At 44.5% G+C, this 19408-nt stretch overlaps 1 protein-coding gene across 1 annotated transcript in view; it reads left to right on the top strand.

The window, feature by feature from the left end:
* Nucleotides 1-4427: 4427 nt before the first annotated feature.
* The window catches only part of DIP2C (DIP2 acetate--CoA ligase C (putative)), a 341989-nt gene continuing 327008 nt past the window's right edge, over nucleotides 4428-19408 (top strand). Inside the window, 1 exon segment of the mRNA XM_086614512.1 lies at nucleotides 4428-4512. Coding sequence (XP_086470638.1) covers nucleotides 4428-4512 — 85 coding nt within the window.

The raw sequence follows: 19408 nt of genomic DNA, 5'->3' as shown, positions 1-19408 counted from the left end.
AACAGGAAAAAAAAAAGGCATTACATCTTCACATAAGCAATGCCAGACAAGCATGTTCATCCCATCCCACAGCAGGATTATTTCCTACAGCATATTCATGATTGCTTTGTCTACTCTGGTTTTAATGTTTCAAATTATGGGGATTCCACCATTTCCTTTGAGAGCCTCTTCTGCAGTCTAATGCCGCTCATCCCTTGGAAGCTTTCCCTGATATGTGCTGTGGCTCCCTTTCTTATTTCCATCTGATTATTCGAAGTTGTATCCTCTTCTCTCCACTTCTTTCCGCCCTTCAACTTCCTCGGTGTTTCCACCTTTCGAATAATAGTGGGCAGCTACCTGGGCCATTCCTTGCTGTTGCTTGCCAAGCTGAGCAAACACTCTGGTAATCTCTCCTTAGAACTCAGTACCTCCAGGCAGCTATTTTTGTAGTTTTTCTGTGAATGCCTCCTGTTTTTGACTTTTTTTTTGCTACATTGGCCAAATCCTGACTTCCCACTCACTCCCACAGACAAAAGAGAAGCTAACCCGTTCATTCACAGACACGGTCCCCTTGCCTTCACTATGGTGTCCAGAAGACACATTATTTTAGGTGCTTTGGGTCAAGGTAACAGTGTCTACACAAGAGCTTTTTCTTTTTTGTGTTTAATGCCTTGCTCCCTTCCCAAAGTTATGATGCTGGGAACATTTTCTAGTACAGAGCTGGCTTTGGGCTAAATCTCTGCAAAATCGGATATGTCTTTTGCTGTGAGAGAGCTAGGAAAGAGAATTTTTATCTAGTTAAGGTCATTTCTATGTGGTCCTTCACTCAGCTCCCAACATCATAAGGCAATCTGTACAGAGCACAGTCTCCAGTAAGATTTTACCACTACAATAAGTACTGTTAAGTGATAATACACTTTTTTTCTTTCTTCCATGATGATATACATGTTCAAACGAGTCATTGCATATAAATAATCCAAGTCAATTTAATGGAAGCATTTGTGTCCAAAGTCACTCATAAGCTGTGTTGACCAGGGCTGCTGTTGGAAAGGCATCACTGACTTGTTTCTTCTCTTGAAAGTAGATGAAATCTTGCACCATGCAACTATCACCGTGCCTGTCGAAAACCATATCTTGATAGAAAAGCGTTCTACAAATCCCGACCATGCTAATTAATCACTGCATCCAAAATACAAATAATATCCTGCTTTTCTTGGAGTCAGGGACATTTCTACCTCTCATTCCAGGGGATGATTAGGATGCAGCCTCCTATCCATAAATCTAAAAGGATCCATGAATTAAAACAAGCTAGGTCAAATCTCCTGACTTGCTTCTTTTTTGTTGGCATTTCAGCATTTTATCAAAATCATTGTGCAAATTTATATGCTTGAGATTTCATTCCTGGAGCCCAGGCCCTGATACTTTGCGTAAGTAAGAAATCTCTCCTCTTGAGATCAGCCCTAGGGGAACAAATGGGCTTTCCAAGAGAGGCTGCCATGGCCTCACGCGCATCCCTGTGCTGGGGCTGGGCTGATGGAGCCCCAGCTCAAGGTTCCCACAGCGCTTGCCCCTGTCTGTGCCCAGCCTCAGGTGTTGGGATGGCCCTGCCAGCTCGGGAGGGCTCCTGCAGCCCGCAAACTCCCTCCACAGGAGCCACCACCCAGCACATCGCCCAGGCAGGGAGTTGGCCGAATTCAGCCATTTCCATTTCTGCCGGATGAGTTCCAACCCCAAGTGATTGCTCTTCCTTTTGAAGCACCTGATGCCTGAAACGCGGGGCCTGGCGTGGAAGCACCAAGAAATTTTCAGGTGCAATGATGTGAATGTTCAAATATTTCTTTTTAGGTCCCTTTATGTAATTTCGCAAAAGGAAAATTTTGGAAAGTGGTGTGAACACTACCGATACAGATTGTGTAATGATCAGCTAATGAGTAAAATACTCAACTTCTATCAGGACTAGGGACGTAAAGGTGCAACTTGGAGATACGTGTTAGCGAAGGAAGCTGGATCACCGCAAGCCTTCCCTTGCCTCCCTCTTGATTGCCTCCATTATACTTAAAAAGTCGGTCCTGCAGAAGGCTGATACTTTCAGTCTATTTCATCCCACATAACACAACAAACAAACAAACCTCGGGTTCTCAGGAAGGAACCCTGGAGCATATTTGGATTTAATTGCTTTTCATTGTTTACGTCTTGATGTAATGAACAAGAAAGACCTGGATAATTTTTGGAATGTCTGTATATGAAACACGCAGTGCTCAACAAAAGGTAAAAAACCTCCCCCTGGTGTGGCACAGAGCCAGGGGAGAGGCGTTCGTACAGCCCTAAATGGTGTGCTTCTCGCCACGCTGCTGAAAGTACTGGCCCTGCTAAAGAGAGGCTAACCGGTGGCTCTCATCTTGCAGGGCATTAAAGAGTAGCCGGGGAGTGGTTACTAGAAATCAACATTTGTTACAATAAAACAAATACCAGCACCATAAAATTAAGGGACTTTGTGTGTTCAAGCCTTGCTTACAGCAGGCAACCTCGACGAAGTATCCCAACCAGTTCTGCCACTGGTCTGGCTGGAGCGATGCTGGCATCAGCCACAATCTGTGTGTAAACAGTCCTCCTGCGTATAGAGCTGGTAACCAGCGAAAACAGGAGGAACCACCAGCCCTGCACACGCCACAGGAATCGCTCCAGTGTTGATGCCCGTTCAGCACAGCTGGTAATATGATGTAATTTGTTTTTGTTCCACAATGTAGTAAAAAAATAAATTGTTTAGTACAGTCGCAGCCTAAGCTTTATCTTTTGAAGAAACTCCTCCATCCTGGCTTTTCTTCCACTGACTGAAGCAGCAATCTGGTAAGCCAACGTTGGCCTGGGGATGATGATGCCTTTTTCTTTCTGCTAATGTTGTGTCCCAATGAGTCCTGTTCTACCATTGGGAATCCCAAGGATTTTTGAAACAACAGGCACCGTGGTATGTTGCTCCTTCCTTCTTGTGAGAGACTAAAAAAAAAACCTACCAAAATCCAACCCAACCCAACCAAAAATAAAAGGAAGAAAATATGTACAGGGAGAAAAGACAGAAAGAAAGGTGGTCCTTGTGAAATAGATTTGTTGATCTGAAAGAGGGTTTTATTAAACGTTTTCAAAACAGTTCCTTCTTATGTTGTAGCGTTATACTTAGAGTACTGGTGGGTCAGTCCTTTTCCCCACTTTCTCCAGACATAGGCTCAGTGTCTGTTGGTACATGCTGGTGCTGAGCATGGACACACCACAGTGTGAACTCTGTTCTTCTTTATTATATGAAGATTATGTTATTCTTTCATGGGAATGGGCACCTGGGGTTCAGTGATATACATACCAGAACTGCCACGGCTTGTTTGGAAGAAGATAGAATAGTTTAGGTTGGAAAAGACCTGTAAGATCACTGAGTCCAACTGTTAACCTAACACTACCAAGTCCACATTGGCTGAAAGCAGAGAACATAGCCAAATTACAATTGAGTTGTTCAGCAGATGGAGAAGGAAACGGGGCACAGCATGTTGGAGGGCCGTTCGTCTTTCTGGTTTGAATTGCTGCCTGCATTGAGCACATCACTCCTTCCTCCCCTTCCCCGGTAAAACGGGGACCTGAAGCCCTACTCCCAGGGTGCGCGGTGAGGACGAATAAACGATAGAGCCCTTCATCAGCCTCACCCTCAAGCCGCCGTAAGGCGCTGGAACGCGGTCGCTCCGGACGCCGGAGGGGAGGGCAGAAGAAGCCGATGCGCCCCCCGCGGGAGGGCGCGGCCCGCATCACCCCCCCCGGGGCGCCATCCCGGGGCGCCGGCGGGCGCAGAGCCCGCGGCGGGGCGGGCGGGGCGGGGCGGCCCCGCGGAGCGCCGCCGGCGCTGGGGCGCCCCCTGGGGGGCGGTGGCGGGGGCGCGGGGCGGCGCGGTCACGTGGATGTGACAGCGGCGCTGTGCCCGGCCAGCGGCAGTCGCGGCAGCGGCAGCGCAGCGCCAGGCGCCGCCGCCAGCCCGAGCCGGGCGGGGAGCAGCGGGCCGGGGCGCGGCGAGGCGAGGAGAGGCGGGAGCCGCCGCCGCGGTGCCGGGCGGCGGGGGGTGGGAGGTGGGCCGGGCCGGGCGCGGCAAGGAGCCGATGCGGAGCGATCGCGGGCGGGCGGCGGCGGCGGCGGGAGCAGCCATGGCGGGGCCCCGCTGAAGGAGGCGGTGAAGGAGGAGGAGGAGGAGGAGAGGGGAGGAGAGGAGAAACCTCCGCATTCCCTCCCTCCGCGCCCCGTCCCCCCGCGCGGACCGCCCGCCCGCTCGCCTCCCCCCTGCATGCCCGGCTGAGACCGCGGGGAGGACTCAGCCACCCGCCGCGGCCCCGCCGCCTTCCCGCTCCCCGTGCAGCCGCGGACAAAGGGGGAGAGCGCGGCAGCCAGAGGAGGGGAGAGCCCGTCCCCGCCGCGCGAGCATGGCGGACCGCAGCCTGGAGAGCGTGTCCCTGCCCCTGGAGGTGAGGGCCCGGCTGGCCGAGCTGGAGCTGGAGCTCTCCGAAGGTAAAGGGGCGGTGGGGCGGGCCCGGCGCTCTCGCGGGCGGCGGTCGGGGCGGGCGGCGATGGGCGCGGGCGCGCGGCAGCGGAGCGGAGCGGCGCGGCAGCCCCCGGCCCGCTCCCCCCTCGCACACCCTCCGCCCTGCGGCCCTGCTGCCGGCCGGGCTGCCGCGGTGCTCGCCCCGGCGGCCCCCATGGCGCCCGCGGGCTCCGCTGACCGTCTTCCTCGCGCTGCCGCGGGCGGGCTGGCGGAGGCTACCGGCGCGGATGTTTTGTTCTACCTGGGAATTCGCCCGCCGCTCTCCGCCGCGGCGCTGGCGGGGGCGGGAGAGGGGCTTCGGCAGCAGGGCCGGCCGCCCCAGCCGTGCGCGCTGTAGTGCGAGAGGCGGAAAAATCCGTAGGGCTGGCTCGGAGGGGTTCCTGCCCTGCCGGGAAAATGCAGCTTCACGGGAATCTGCCGTGTACCTGCCTGCAAAAATCCCCCTCTTTGACCGTATCGAGGGACTCGCCACCAAGTCCACGCGATGCGTGTGTCGGTTGCAACAAAATACCCGCGCTAAGGTCGTTTTCGACAATACTAGTTAGGTCGCTTAGAGGGAACGATTTTTTTTTTTCCTCGGGATTTTTTTTTTTTTTTTCCCCCCATATGTGTAAATGAAAGCTTGTGGTGATTTTCTTGGTGCGGTTGATCTTGACGCTCCGCCGGTTCCCGGGCTGGGCAAGCTCGCATGCGAGCCGCATATTGCTGTTGCCGTGGCGGGGAGGATGAGCCCGAGCCCCAGCCCGCCCTCCTCTCCTCAGCCTGCTCCAGCTCCCCGTTTCCATGTGTGCCAGCTCCGGTTCGGGAACGAGAAGCGGGTAGCGATTAGTGCCTGTCAGGGTCCCTCGCTGATGAGGATTGAGCACCCAGAGTGCCATCAGTCTTGGAGACGATTTTCGTGTATCAGATGTAATCTGTTCCTCGCAGAGGAAGAGAGTGGGGAGTATTTATATATACTGATGCTAAGGGCTGGCTCTTTCCTGAAATGCAAATCTGCTATTAGCCGGCCCCCCCCCCCCCTTTTTTTTTTTTTCAATAATCCCCCCCCAAATATCAAGGTTCATTCACCACCGAGAGGCTACAGCACTTAATAGAAGGGGCAAATGACCCAGCGTGTCCCAAATTAGTTATTGGAAGTGGTCGATATATTGAGCTGTCTGTCTGTCTTTCACTCTTTTTGTAACGGTTTGTAAGGGCTCCAAGCCAGAAAGTGAAAGGCGCCCGAGTCAGTTTCATCAGCAGGGAGGAGCTGATGTTGACATTGTATTTTCCTTTTAACGCTTTGAGGGTGAAGAGGAGAATGAGCTACCGGGATTGCTTGTGGCTCTCATTTCTGTGCCTCCCCCTCCCTGAGGGTGCCCTGAAAACCTGAAATAAGAGGAGTTAAATGCACTATTGCCTTTTTGTGATGCAGCGCCCTTCGATTGGCCCTTATCTGTGGTAGTGAGGGTGGGAGGAAGGACGGTTTATATCGGGGTATACATACGTTCTTGCTGTATGCAGAAAATGCTTCTTGGTGTGTATCACATCATTGACTGCACGCCAACGAGGTACTAATTAAAACAGCTGCTAGTAAATGCTTGCGGAAGACCAAAATCAAACTGTCACAGTCCTTCAATAAGAAATATGCTAATTCAGTGTACTAAAGTTGTAATACAGTTTTACGGTGCAGATTCTGTAGCTGTAAGCATAATCCAAGAAGGCTGTGAGGAAGTAGGACGAGGTTTACAATTGGACATGTGTATCTGCACTGCTGTAACTTCCCTGCAGCTAGAGCTGGAATGAATTTAGCCCACTGACAGTGTCTTTCCTTCCGTGGCACTGATATTACACCCAGCAGACAGGATGGCTCATGTTTTCTGATGTGGCAGCCTAAATGAAGATCAGTTGGGATTGGGAGACGGATGGAGAAAGGGTCAGCATCCTGGTTTCAGTGTCTTCCCCCAAGCCACTTTGGATGTACTCTTAGTCAAGTACCTTACGGTGCTCAGTGCCTGAGAAAATGAAATCATTCACTGCTTAAAGCTCCTACCTTTAAGCGCCCGTGTTGCGACTCCTGGCCTGTTCCCAAAACTAATCCCTACAGACAGCGAGATCAGTAATTTGTACAGTTTTGTTGTGCCGTAGAAGACCAGTCATGCTCTGGCCATGTTAACTCTGAGTTGAATGGTTTTCAAGGCAACTTTTCTTTACACCCTGAACATGCAGCACCTTGTGTATGTGCTTACCGTCAGGAGCCAGTCCACAGGCTTTGGTGGAGTACATTCACTGATGTACGCCGACTCAAGTACATGGAAGTTCACAAGACTGAGGTTTTAACATGTGTTGTGCTCCTGATGTGTTAAGGTGTTTCTGCTGCCTCTGTGAAGCAGGAAACCATTGAAGGCAATAGACGGGCAACTGCGTGCTTGAACTTGTGTGCGGGTCTCATTGGTAACACTGGGAGCTGAGTGACTGCTGTAAATTTTGCCCCTTTTTTAAGTGCTATCCGGAGTCAGACTTGCTAGAAAAATGTTTTTCAAATGCTAGATGCCTGAATTGGTTTGTTGTATTGTTTGTGAGCATGAGTTCTTCAGTTCTGGCGCTGCTGAATGCTGTGGGTCTTAGAGCTGCTGTTTGTGCCTGAGCATCTCGTTTTTCCAGAGCCAAAACCTGTTACGAACAGTGCAGCTTTAGGAGCAGCTTCTGAAAGCAAGCTGTTGCTTTGTGGAAAAGACAGGAGCATGGGCAGGATTATAGCAGGATTGTTTCTTGGCTGTGAACTAAAGCCGTCTCCTTCCTAGCTCTTGGAAGTGTCTTGTGCGATGTTGCACGTCCTACGCACGTGTGTCCGAAAACCTAACATGAAATAGCTGGTGTCCGTGTGACCAGACAGCTGGTACTGTGTCACTAGCAGAGCAGGCACTGTGCAGATGTTGTAATTACAGTCTTCACTGGTAGTCATCATACATTTAAATTTGGCCATGGTATTTTCCTCCCCCTTGTAGCCAAATTCTGAGTTCCTTGTAAAGCTGTGCGCTAGACATAGCCTCGCTCATGGCAGGGATGCTGGCAGGAGAACCTCAGGAAGCGGCTGCTGGACAGGTAGCACGTGCTTTTTAGATGATAAGGCAAAGTGTCTTTTTTTTTTTTTCTTCCAAGTATTTAGGCAGTTCTGCACTGCTCCTTGGTTGAGAGGAAGGAGCAGTTCATCAAGAAGGTGTTTACTTGGTGTTCTGCTTAGATTGTCTCTGTGGCAACCCTAACCCCTTGGTTATTGTGAGCAAGCCACATGCCTTCTACCTCCCCTTTGTTGTGGTCTGAATGGGCTTTTTTGTTTTAAACATAGCTATTTAAAAGGTACTATGGATGCAAATTAGGATAACCATTTTAGACTTGGTTAGTTTCATTATTATGATTTAGAACATGAAGATCAGTCAGAGTAAGAAATGCTTAGCAGTGTCCTCAGCGCAGGTGCTGGTAGCCTGCCCCGCACGTAGCCTTGCACTCCGATGAGCGCTGAGAATGACGTTCAGGTTGATGTGTTGGTGTGTGATGTTAAATTCAGCTGAAGGCATCAATCAGTAGCACATGTCTCAATGGTGTTTTCACTTAATTTTGGGAAGGGGAAAATGCTTCTGTGTTTCTCAGAATGTAGGGGCGCGGCAACAGTTTAAATTTGATGAGTATTAGGTTATTGAATCATTGTTATCCCACCAGATATTCTGAAGACATTTGTTTTGCTGTGTTTGAGTGAACGTGCCTGATGCTGGCATGTTACATACGTGTTCTTTGACATTCTGTAGTAGTTTCCACTGAGCATACTAAAGCTTGCATTGCTCAAAACTGTAGCCCTTCTAGGCTGATGCAATCAACATGTCACTCTGCAGTAGTTGTTCTTTAGGGCTGCTTAGAATTTTACGAGGCTTTAGTTTTCTAACGATGTATAAAATTGTACTGGGTGGAAATAGATGAATCATCTTGTTTTTTAGAATAGCTTGGGGGTTGTTAACTGAAGAACTGATTTAATAAAACCAGGAGTCTTGAAATGTGCTGTCTTTTTTTTAAAAAACGTAGTTCTACAACCCCTTCATTCTTAAAAACACTTAAGAATTAAAAAAAAAAGCCTTTCCCCCTGTTTTCTCATTTTCCCCTCAATTTAAGGGTATACAAGGTTGTATTGCCATTCCAATTACTTCCTGAACCAAAATTAATTGAGAAAAGGTGCTCTATAGTTCTTCCAGTATTTTATCCAAGTGTCAGATAACATAGAAGCATTTACAGAACCACAGACGCCACATGGAAAATGTGAAAACCATCCTGTTCAGAACCTATTCTCCCTATATTCCATACTATAATTCCAGTTCTCTTCCATTTTAAACATGAGGCATAGCAGGTTTTTTTTTTTTGAAAGTCTGAACTTTTCTCCAAAGAGCACTTTCAAAAAAGTGTCATCGGATCTTTAACAAATGGTTACTTATTCCCAAAGGCAGCTAATTAATTTGATCCTCAGTTTTTGTTGTATTGACTGGCTCGATTATATTGTTGGGTTGACTGGATCATTATCTGGCCAGGTTTATTATTTTATTAGGTGTAAGTTCAGTCTTTTGTATTCTGCATGTAGCCACTGGGTTGGGACCAGAGAACTGTAGTTAGCTCCTCTAGTTATTATTTCTCTGTAACATTTGCTAGCTGACTCTTCAGCTGTGGAGAGGTTTCAAAGTGTGAAAATTTCAATAACTACCACACCTCTGTGATTTGGGACACAAGTCATCCTTTTAATTCACTCCTTCAGAGAGAGTGCTCTGCTTAGCAAGTGGGTATCATCACCTGTGCAATGACAAAGTGTTAATACTTTCTGAGTTTAGGTGAGAAATGAACTAAGAAATTCAATACTCACATTTGCTTCTTGTTTTTTTTTGAGCCATTAGGGTGCAGTTGGCTCATGTTTTCAGATCTTTTTCTGGCAAAGAGAGGACTAATTTACTCAAAATACATAAAACTGGTATTTTCACGTAAGTTACCTACAAGATCTAAGGCTTTAAGAAAGTATACCAAATACCATGGGAATTATGATAAAATCAAGAGCACTGGCAAGAGAAACTTCTCTTTCTTTGTAAGATGAAGCTCCCCTCATCAACTGTTTTGTTTCTTGGATGGTGCTGAAGTTGGAGAGGGACAATAACTCAATTATTTTAAAAACAGGTTAAATTCACTCAGAAGTTAATAACCATTTGCATTTTATGGCACTGGAATTTGAAGTATTTTTTTAATTATTGTTATCTACCTACTTCACTTTACTGTGATATTTGGATTTAAGGGCTTTTAATGGGTGGTGGTGTGTTGAAAGGGTTCTGTATCACTCATTCAGCTGAAGTACATTGTAATGCCTTGTAAAATAGACTATGCAAATCTCCAGGATGTTCTCAGAACAGCTGTCCTGAAGGCATGCTGTAAATATACCTTTATTGCCAGCTGACGTTTAGCAGCATCGATGCCCAAGGGTTACACTTAATAGATCCTTCAGATGATCTGTACTGTATTACACAACAGAGATACTCGAAAAACTTTTCCCAAGGATGTGTGAAAATTGCCAGTGGGGTGTCAGTTTTATAGGCAAAACAGGCAGTAAGCAACGTATTTATAACGAGAACACGCGTGGCAAGGAGCTGCCCTTTGCAGCTTCAGGGTATGTCTGCGCGATTCTGCTACAGAGCGCAGGGAGCAGAAGCCAGCCCGGCTTCCCCGTGCCAAACCAGCAGCGGGACCCACACCTGTGGCTGTGAGTCAGCGTGCTCCTTTCCTCGAGAAGGGTATTGACCTGCCTTTGTGATTATATTAGACGGGAAATGCTCCCGTTTTGATTTGAATAGTCTTTATTATAGCAAACCAAATACCCTTTGGTATCGAAGGAGTTCAGATTTAGCACTTCTCTTTCCTTTGTGTTTAATTTTTCTCAGGGAAAAATATTTTCATGCTGTGTAAAAGGCAGATATAGTAAACTAATTTTTGATGCAGGGTTTGGATTGGGAGTAGCAGAAAGATCAATGTTTCTCTGAAGGGACATCAATAGACTCCTTTAGGTTTTCATAGCTCAGAATGGATGTTTGTGGTGTGGTACAGAGAATCCTAAATGTACCATAGCTCTTCTATACTTAAAAATGCATTGACTGCATTTTAATTTTTTAAGAGGCTATTTGTATAATGCGTCAAGCAGGACATATAATTTTTTAAAAATAACTGCTTTAATTCCCCGGCAACTGTCAGACAAGATGACTCACTGCAGTGTAAGAATTCACCACAGCACATCATAGATCTGACACAAACTCTTAATCCTTGTAAAATTATGCATGTATATTTCTCTACCTTCGCGGTGGGTGAGCTTCATTTTTGCCAAACTCCTGATGATCCCATTCTGCCTTCTCTCCTCCCCCACCTCCTTTTTTCCTCTTTCTTCTTGAGAACCTCCTTGCAGTCGGTAGCCTGGGCTGTGGGTCTGGATGCTGCAGGCTTTTCCTGGCTTGCTAAGAGCCTTTCCTGATGGTTAACAACAGCCCCTGATTCTCTCCTTGGCTGTGGTGGTGTGGGGGGCATTTCCAAAACATCGTTGCTCTCTGCAGGGTTGTTTCTGGTCTATCCTTATATTGCTAGGGTAAACATACACTAAAAAACTGGAACTGGTTTCATTTAACTCCATTTGGTGGAATGCATCAGGGAATTGCTCATTTTAGGCCTGTGTAAATCAATCAAGTTTTTTTTCTGTAATCTTAGCTAGGGCTTCTAATTACTAGCTCCAGGGTTGTTTATCGCTAGGACTAAGTATAACTTTAAAATATGTTGGGGACATCATGATCTCCTGCAAAAAAAAAAAAGCAAATACAGGAACAGGAATACTCAAAGCAATTCAGCTTGAGACAGATGCGGGAAAGACCATGGCCATGGCTTTGGCTGGAGCCTCTGACTGCAGAAGAGAAGGCGTCTGCCCTAAAGCTGTGTGGAGTCCTTCCAGAGCAGGCTATGCTTGGCTCTCGAGAGATGGAGGAAGGCACACCATGGTGCTTCTTGTGGTCCCATTTCTAAGAACAGAGTTGATTGCTGGTTGTTGGCAGTTTGATAGACATAGTCTATTGGACACATAACCTGCAGTGCTTAGAGCAGCATTAAGTGCCGGGGTGTGGATAATTGTCACATTATTTTACAGCAGATGTTAACATTGAAAAGTATATGATGTCTGGTCTTAATGCCCTCTTTTTAAAAGTATCATGTTAAATGGTTGGATGACTAGAGAAAGAAAGAATTCGTATAAAATATCTTGATAACTTGGAAGGGAAGGAGGTGTTTCCTTTGACTTTTGAAGGGACTGTTTGATTTCTGAAGAGTGAACTGGACCATTAATAGGCCATCTTTTAGAATGCTTGAGGTGGTATTTGCTTTTATGTGTACAGCTGGGTCTACAGAATGGTGGCAGTTGAGGGAAGAAGGGGTTCTTCAAATGTTGTCTGCTTATTATGGTACTAGCAATGGGTATTAGGACCTGTGTTTGGTCCTGTAGCTCTCTGGATCCAGAAATCATACCTCCACACTAACCATGGCATCTGCAATTTCTTCATTCGAGTCTTGACTCAATCTGCATGTAAGATTAAAATATCGAAAAAAGATCTTGTAAGTCTGGTCTGGTAGGAGCTGTTCAGAAGCCAGGAAAATGTTTCTGAACGAGGTCCGTGACAAGTTCTGAAGTAACGGAGCCTGCTGTTTCCCTGGTAGGCTGGTGTTTGAACGTCTGCCTAGACTAGCAGAAGTTTAGAGACTTTTGGTTGGCTTAGAGACCCAAACGAAGTGTGCTGACATTCGTTTTCCTAGTGTGTGGATGTCCATGTGTCCATAAACAGCCTGGCAAAATAGAGAGGCCCTAGCAACAGCTTCTTCACGGAAAGCAGACCTGGACTATCCCTTCTGTGTGGCCCCTTCAGACAGAGTTACATGACATTAGCAGGATGATTACAGGGCTATTGCATCTATTACAATTTAATGAGAAAATAGACCAAATTGGTCTTTGGGATTCTAGTATCTCATTATGAAACAGTTCTCAAATTGTACAGAAAGTTTCCTTCTGAAATCCATGTAGTCTAACTACAATCTCGTACAGCTACATGCCTCAAGGTTATAGCAAATCATGAAACTTCACCTTTTTTTTTTTTTTTTTTTTTGAGGGGATAGCTGTAGTCATATTAACTCATATTTTTCATTGCTGTAGTTGCAAGGAGAATAAGCAGAATCTAGAATTTTGTGTGCCATGCCTCTCCTATCCTAGTTAAAAAAAATATTATTCAAATAACGGGATAATATTTTTGATGAATGCCTGAACAAATAAAATTATGACATTGTGGTGACATGTGAACACTTGAACTTTGGCAAAGAATCTTAAAATGGAAATTGTGTTTCAAATGCTGGACTCTTTGACAGATGCCTGAGGATGCATGAACAACAGTTATCTAATGAAACAGCAAAACGCGGAAATGTCCCTTTTCTTTCCTGAATGATGACGATGGCAAACCCCTCTGCTAAATTCACTGGAAGAGCACAGTTTCATTTGTGATTTTTTTTAGTGTAAAAAAAAGAAAAAAGAATACATTGTTTAGAAGATGGTGTAAATTTTTCTAAGTGTGGTGAAGTGAGGGATTAATTCTTTTTAGGAAAAAATGAAAAAACGCTGTTGGACTGTGGAGTGACTTTTACTTCTGAGAGGGAAAATAACGGATTGGCAATACTTTTAATTGGCTCTACTTTTAATCAGCTCCATGTTGTAATGGAGAAAGTTGGTTTGTTGTGTTGAGCAACAATGGGACTAGCAGGAATTAAATTTAATGTTTGGTTTTTTTTTGGTGGAAAAAAAAGGTCTTGCATTTTATGTTTATGAATTCTGTGCTGCTAAACATTTGACACGTTTCAGTCACAAGGTTTTATCTGTGTCTCTTACGAACTCTGACTTTAGTCATATGAGTATCCATACCACAGACTTGGGAGAATTTCACAGATGGATTCAGAAGAGATCTTGAAGAGCGACCAAGAGTAGAGACATGGACATTGGGGATTAAAGCAGTCCTGATAAACATTGTTAACTAGGAGAAAGATGAGGAGTTTATTTTGATTATTTGACAGACTTTGTTTTGGGGAGGGAAGAATACTTTCTCATAGTGCAAAATTAGTGCAGTGTTAGCAGTCAAAACACGAAAAGGTCTAACTCCTAGGAATGGAAATTAGACAGATTCAGATTGGAGATAAGACAGAAAATATTAATAAGGCTAGATAAATACTGAAACACTTGCATAGAAAAGAAAACTGAACAGGTTTCTAAAAAAAACTACCCAGTACTAGACTTAATAGAAGGTTCTTTTCTAAGAAATTTGGAACGTAGTAAGTTTGTTAGATAGACGCGTAAACCACTGAATCCAGCCTTGACCAGAAATACACTGGTTTAAGTGCAATGAGTACTTTTGTAGTGGCATTTGATAAATGTTTTAGTCCAGTATTATGATATATATTTTCTTGCTAACTTTAAAAAACACTGCAACAGTTGAGGATTTCAGGTTTAGTTACTAGTGATGACTTGACATTTACTTGCAGGAGTAATTTGTTTTAAATCAATATTGAACACTGTAAGGATGTGCATACATTACGGTTTGAGAGGATATCAAATGCAGCTGCTCTGATAATACTTGCTTAAATACTGACTACTCATATATTTACCTGTACCTCAGGGGACTTCTGTATAAGCATGAAGTGGCAGAACAACAACATTTTTAAAAGCTCCCTTAAAACTTATTGTATGTAGCTTGATCATTGGCTTTTACATAAAGCTGTTGTCCTTTTTAGTCATTTGTCTGAAGAATAAGAAAGCACGCATTTCCTCCTTAATCCTTCCACCATCCTACTCCCTGATATTTCGGAGAGGGGAGGTCTGTACTCAACAACAAAATGAGTCCCAGTAAGACAGCTAGTGTGTTATTTTCCTGCTTTAGTTATATATTTCCTTTTAGCTTTCATACAGTAGATATATATCATGGTGTATATTTTTAGTTAACAAATCTGTGAGTATTGTTTCCATCTTCCCCTTTAGTGTTTCTTGATTTTTGTATTATTATTTGTGATACTGTGTGTGATTTCAATGCACCTTGAATCCATGCTTTTCCAGCATACTAAGTTGCAGCTAATGAGAATCCCCTTCCTACTTTGAAGGCAAACCCAGTTCTCACTGGAAGGTTTCTTCAGGATGGCTGCTGTTTGCTTGGGTGTCTTTGCTTTTGCCTCGCTGGCCAGCCATAGTAATGGATTTGCTCTCTGCGCCGTGGTGGCAGGTGATGAGTATAGGAGCAGTGAAAGTGTCCCTGTGGCACAGTGAAACGTACAGAGAACATACTCCTTTGTCTGCAGTGGTAGAAGTGAGGTATTTCCTCTTACTGAGCCCAGATGCTGTTTTTCTTCAGCACAATGATGCCTTGGCCAGTATTGTTTGCTGATGGTACTTCTGAGGAAAATGAGGGCTCCTGGCAAGTCTGATATCTCTTCTTCAGCTTTGAAGGTCAGCCTCCTATCTGGTTTGTTCCACAAAGGATGCTGTGCAGCCGAGGGAGGTGACTGGGGTCACTTGTGGAAAAGTGGAGGAGCTGTGTGTGCGATGCCTTGAGCCAGAAATAGGCACAGAGATGTTAAATGTCATCTTTGACTGCTGGACCGTTCAGAGACTTCTAGACTTTTAGAGACTAGGTAACTTCTGGTAACCTAGTCTGTAACAGTTTTCCGTCTATATTGTACTTTTAGAACAAGCATAGGAAGCCTGGGCTCTTTCTCGTCAGTGCCATTTCTCTGTCCTTCTGGGAGGAATCTAGACTGGTTCATGCACCAGCTCTTTGTGCTATTAAAAAAGTATGCCGGGCTCCTTTCTGTCCCAAAGATCATGCAAAGACCACTGCATCTCTGAGGCTTAAGGAGTTTCAATCTTAAGTCCTCTTATTGTATGATGCTGTTTGCCATTCCTAGGTGGTAGCCTGGCTTTGGCTGACCTGCAAAATGCTTTTCTGTATTTTGATAGGAAAATATCACTTGCAGTGTTAGGTCTATTACACGTCATTCAAAATGTCAAATTGCATGTGTGTGTTGTTTCAGATGCACTTTGGCTGTTCAGGATTGTAATTGGTTACTTCTGGTAAGTGATAAATGTAGTTTCAGATGATCTCGGATTTTTTAACATGAACAGCTTTGTGATCTGAATTTTACAAAGTGTTTTTACGACTGTCATAAGTCTGCTCTACCTCAGATACCCAGAGAAGTCTCCCCTGACTTCTCCCTAGAGACAAGATTGTTTTGCTAGTGGGGTCTTTGTGAAAAGTAATAGTTTGAAAATAGTAGCTGATAGATGCTATCTAAATGTCTTATTTAGGTAAAAATAAAACATGTTACGTATGCCTCTTCATCAAAAATAGCTCACATGGGTATGTGAAGATCAAGAGAGAGACAATAAAGTGTCTAAGTAACCATATCCTTCTGAAATACTGTGGCATCTGTTTTTCTCCAGGCTCCTTTTGAAAATATTGTATGACTGTTGTCACGGACTGGGTCACCTCCCTCATCGGTTTCTGCGTTCCACCCCTGAGCCCAGCAAGGACTATAATGCAGCCACACCTTCCGGAGCTGCGCTCCTGTGAGTGTACAGCAGGAATTACAATAAAATTGCAATAGGAATTACAGTCAAGGGGATGATTGAGGTCTCCACAAAATACAAGTATGGGAGTACTCTCAATGTAAAAGCTTCATTTCCAGGGGTTTAAATTAGGAGAGAGTATGAGTTTTGCCAAAATATATTCTTGTATTTATTTTTTCACTCAGAATGAAGTCCAGTTCACCTAAAAATAAATGGCAAAAACTATGTTGGCATCAGGACTGCACTACTGGGTGTACTTCCACTTAAAGCTATGTCTGTGAATAGTCAGAAACAGTCTGCGGTATTTAAGGATCTGTGCCAGGGTGTATGGTAGAAAGATACAGATGCTTTTTCTTCTCCTCTTCTCTTTGTGTCTAGTCCTTACTGGTACTAAGAGAATGTTTTGCATTTCAGACAGAGCATTTACATATATGGAACGACAGGCCAAGATGTACTCCGAGTGGAAAGACAGGGACCCCATTCAGGATTGGGAAATCAGTCCATATTTAGACAAGCTGTTACCAATTTGCTGGAAACAACTAGTGATCACAAAAGCTCTATAGTGTTTCTGGTCCTTTCTGAAAGGTTGGTATCACCTCTTCCTATGTGACACAGAAAGAGAAAGCCAGCATATGTTCCTTTTGCTTTCATTTTTTTCCTTCTTCTCAGCTCTCTCTTTTCCCCCATTGTTTCATTGTAAACTCTGACCTTCGGGGCTTCTCTCCAAAGGCATCTGGCCCTGGTGTGGCAGGTCAGGGTGAGTCTGCCATCCTGCACCATGTATTTCTGTTCCTTGGTCATCTGTCTTTCCAGCAGTCCTCTTAAACGACGGACTTGCGTGTGAGATCACGATGTGGATAGTTCATGTGGTGCCTCCTTTTGCAATAGCTTCTTTTTTTCACATGTGTAAGAGTGCTCATGAGACATGTCAGGACCAACGTGCTGAAAATTGAACTCTCTTAAGTTGATTTAAAACAAATTCCTGTGTTGGAGTAACAAACTTGTTAGCTACTGAAACTCACAGACTGTAGAGACACTAGCTGAGGTATATGTGTTCTGCTAATCACGCTTGAGGTTTGCTTTTTTGGTTATTGGTGTTTGCTCCTACTCTATCATGTTTGCTTAAAGCTAGATCAGGATATTCTTTATACAGTGTGAAGCATTTATGGAGAAACATGCATCTTAAATTTCTTGAAGTCTGATCTGGAGATAAGTAATGACATTTATTTTCTGTCTATAAATGCATTTCTCTTAATAATACCCTCATTCTGTGTGTTTGTGTTGTTTTTTTTTTCTCCGAATTCACGTGAAATCCACACTAAACAAAAATATAGCTTATAGAGCCTAAAATTATAAAGGGACTATGTGGAAAGAGCCTGGAATGCTGTCTACATGATGAAAACCATTTAAATTGTTCAGGCATAAAGCATGGATTGGAAACTATCTTCAAATCATCTTTGCATATTTATGAGTACACCTGTTATATAAGCAGTGGAAAGTGCTGAGATTTGTCCTGCCCTGTGCCACAGGGTGAAGAAGAACAAGATCATTTGTCAGTTTAAGTCTTCTAAATCCAAAGTGGAGCCTTATCTGCCTAATAGCCTAATACCGGAGAAAGATACTGTTAGTGTTTGCAGGCTGCACTCCTGTGACTGTCAGTGGCTGAATTACTGCTCTCAGTTCTATATAAAGATTCCTGCTCCCACCCTGCCCCTCCCCGGCACTGTCATTTAGCACAATGTGCAGCATGCAGTATGGCTGTGAAACATCCCTGAAATACTGAAGTGTGTCTCCTTTCACACTTGTCTATGGAAAAGAAGAAACAAATGAAGGGCCACCTTCTTGGCTTATATTAACTTCCTAGCTCTGTTGGGTTTGGCGCCAGCTGAAGGGGGAAGAGTTGGGGGGTTGATGATTGCTGTATCTTGCACCTCTTCTCTGCTCAGCGCAAGTGTTATGCTCAGTTAAGGCTTTGGTGTTAATTTGAGTACCACAACTCTCTGGGAAGCCCAGTTTGCAATGACTACTGAGGGTGCTACACTATGTGGGATGAAGCTGGCTTTTGAATGTTCTCTCCAGTGTCCATGCTGCCATGCTACTGTTTGCAGGTGGGTCATGATTTCAGTGATGCCTTGGTTTACAAACAAACAAAACCAAACCAAAAGAAACAAGAAAACAAGAAGCGGAAGAAAATCTTGTGGTGGTCATTTTTTTCCCCCTCAGGAAATTTCTTTTTGTAGCTTTTTAAAGTTGAATCAATTCAGCAATCTGCTACATAGTGCAGCTTTGTAAATAACTGCACTCTACTGAGAACAGGGGGATCTGAACAGCGAATGGAGACAAAGTTGGATGCATTGGGAAGGGACATGCGTTTAGCAGCATCTTAATCCGGTTTTGCTGCTGAATAAACTATTTTATGTAACTACATTGTCCGAGTAGAAGGAAAAAAAAATCTACTGTGAGGCACTAGCCCAGGAAGGTTATGGACTCTTTATCCTTGGAGATACTCAGAAACTGGACATGGCTCCGGGCAACCTGTTCTAGGTGGCCCTGCTTGAGTAGGGGTGTTGGACAAGATATCCTCTAGAGCTTCCTTCCAGCCTTAGCCATTTTGTGATACACCCTTAAATTTCCACCCTTTCACTGATACGCACTTTTGCACTTCTCAGTACATTTGTCCTGGATTTCGCACTGTATGTAGTTCTTGGAATGACGTGTTCAGCCTCTCCTGTGGTGTGTTGGTACCTGCTACCGGTGGCTCCCCAGCTGAGATCTTCCATAACACCAAGTTTTTAAATTTCAGTTGTAATTATGCTACGTGCACATTAGTGATAGTAAACAAAAATATGCAACATAGGAGGTGAGGCGCAATGCATTAAATAGATACTTGATTTTGAAACCGTTTCACTTAATGTTACTGGTTTTTGTATGCAAAACTTAATAATGGCAGCAAATTTACATCTTATGTAAATGATCTGGAATTCAAGCGTGGGTAAGGTTGCTTGTGATGATTTTAATACTGTCATTATGATCATCACTCAGGTATATGACTGTCAATTAAACAATTCCTAGTTTTTTTTTCTGTATAAGTATATGCATGTTTATAGCTGTGAAAAAGTAATTCCTTTGGTTCTGTCAGAAGCAGGGAAATGAACAGAACTGAATGTCTTTGAAAATTGGTTTGT

This window comes from Tauraco erythrolophus, chromosome 7, assembly GCF_009769465.1.
Source record: "Tauraco erythrolophus isolate bTauEry1 chromosome 7, bTauEry1.pri, whole genome shotgun sequence".
In the NCBI taxonomy this organism is placed as follows: Eukaryota; Metazoa; Chordata; class Aves; order Musophagiformes; family Musophagidae; genus Tauraco; species Tauraco erythrolophus.
The sequence above is the reverse complement of the archived record's forward strand: the minus strand, read 5'-3'. Positions and strand labels throughout refer to the sequence as shown.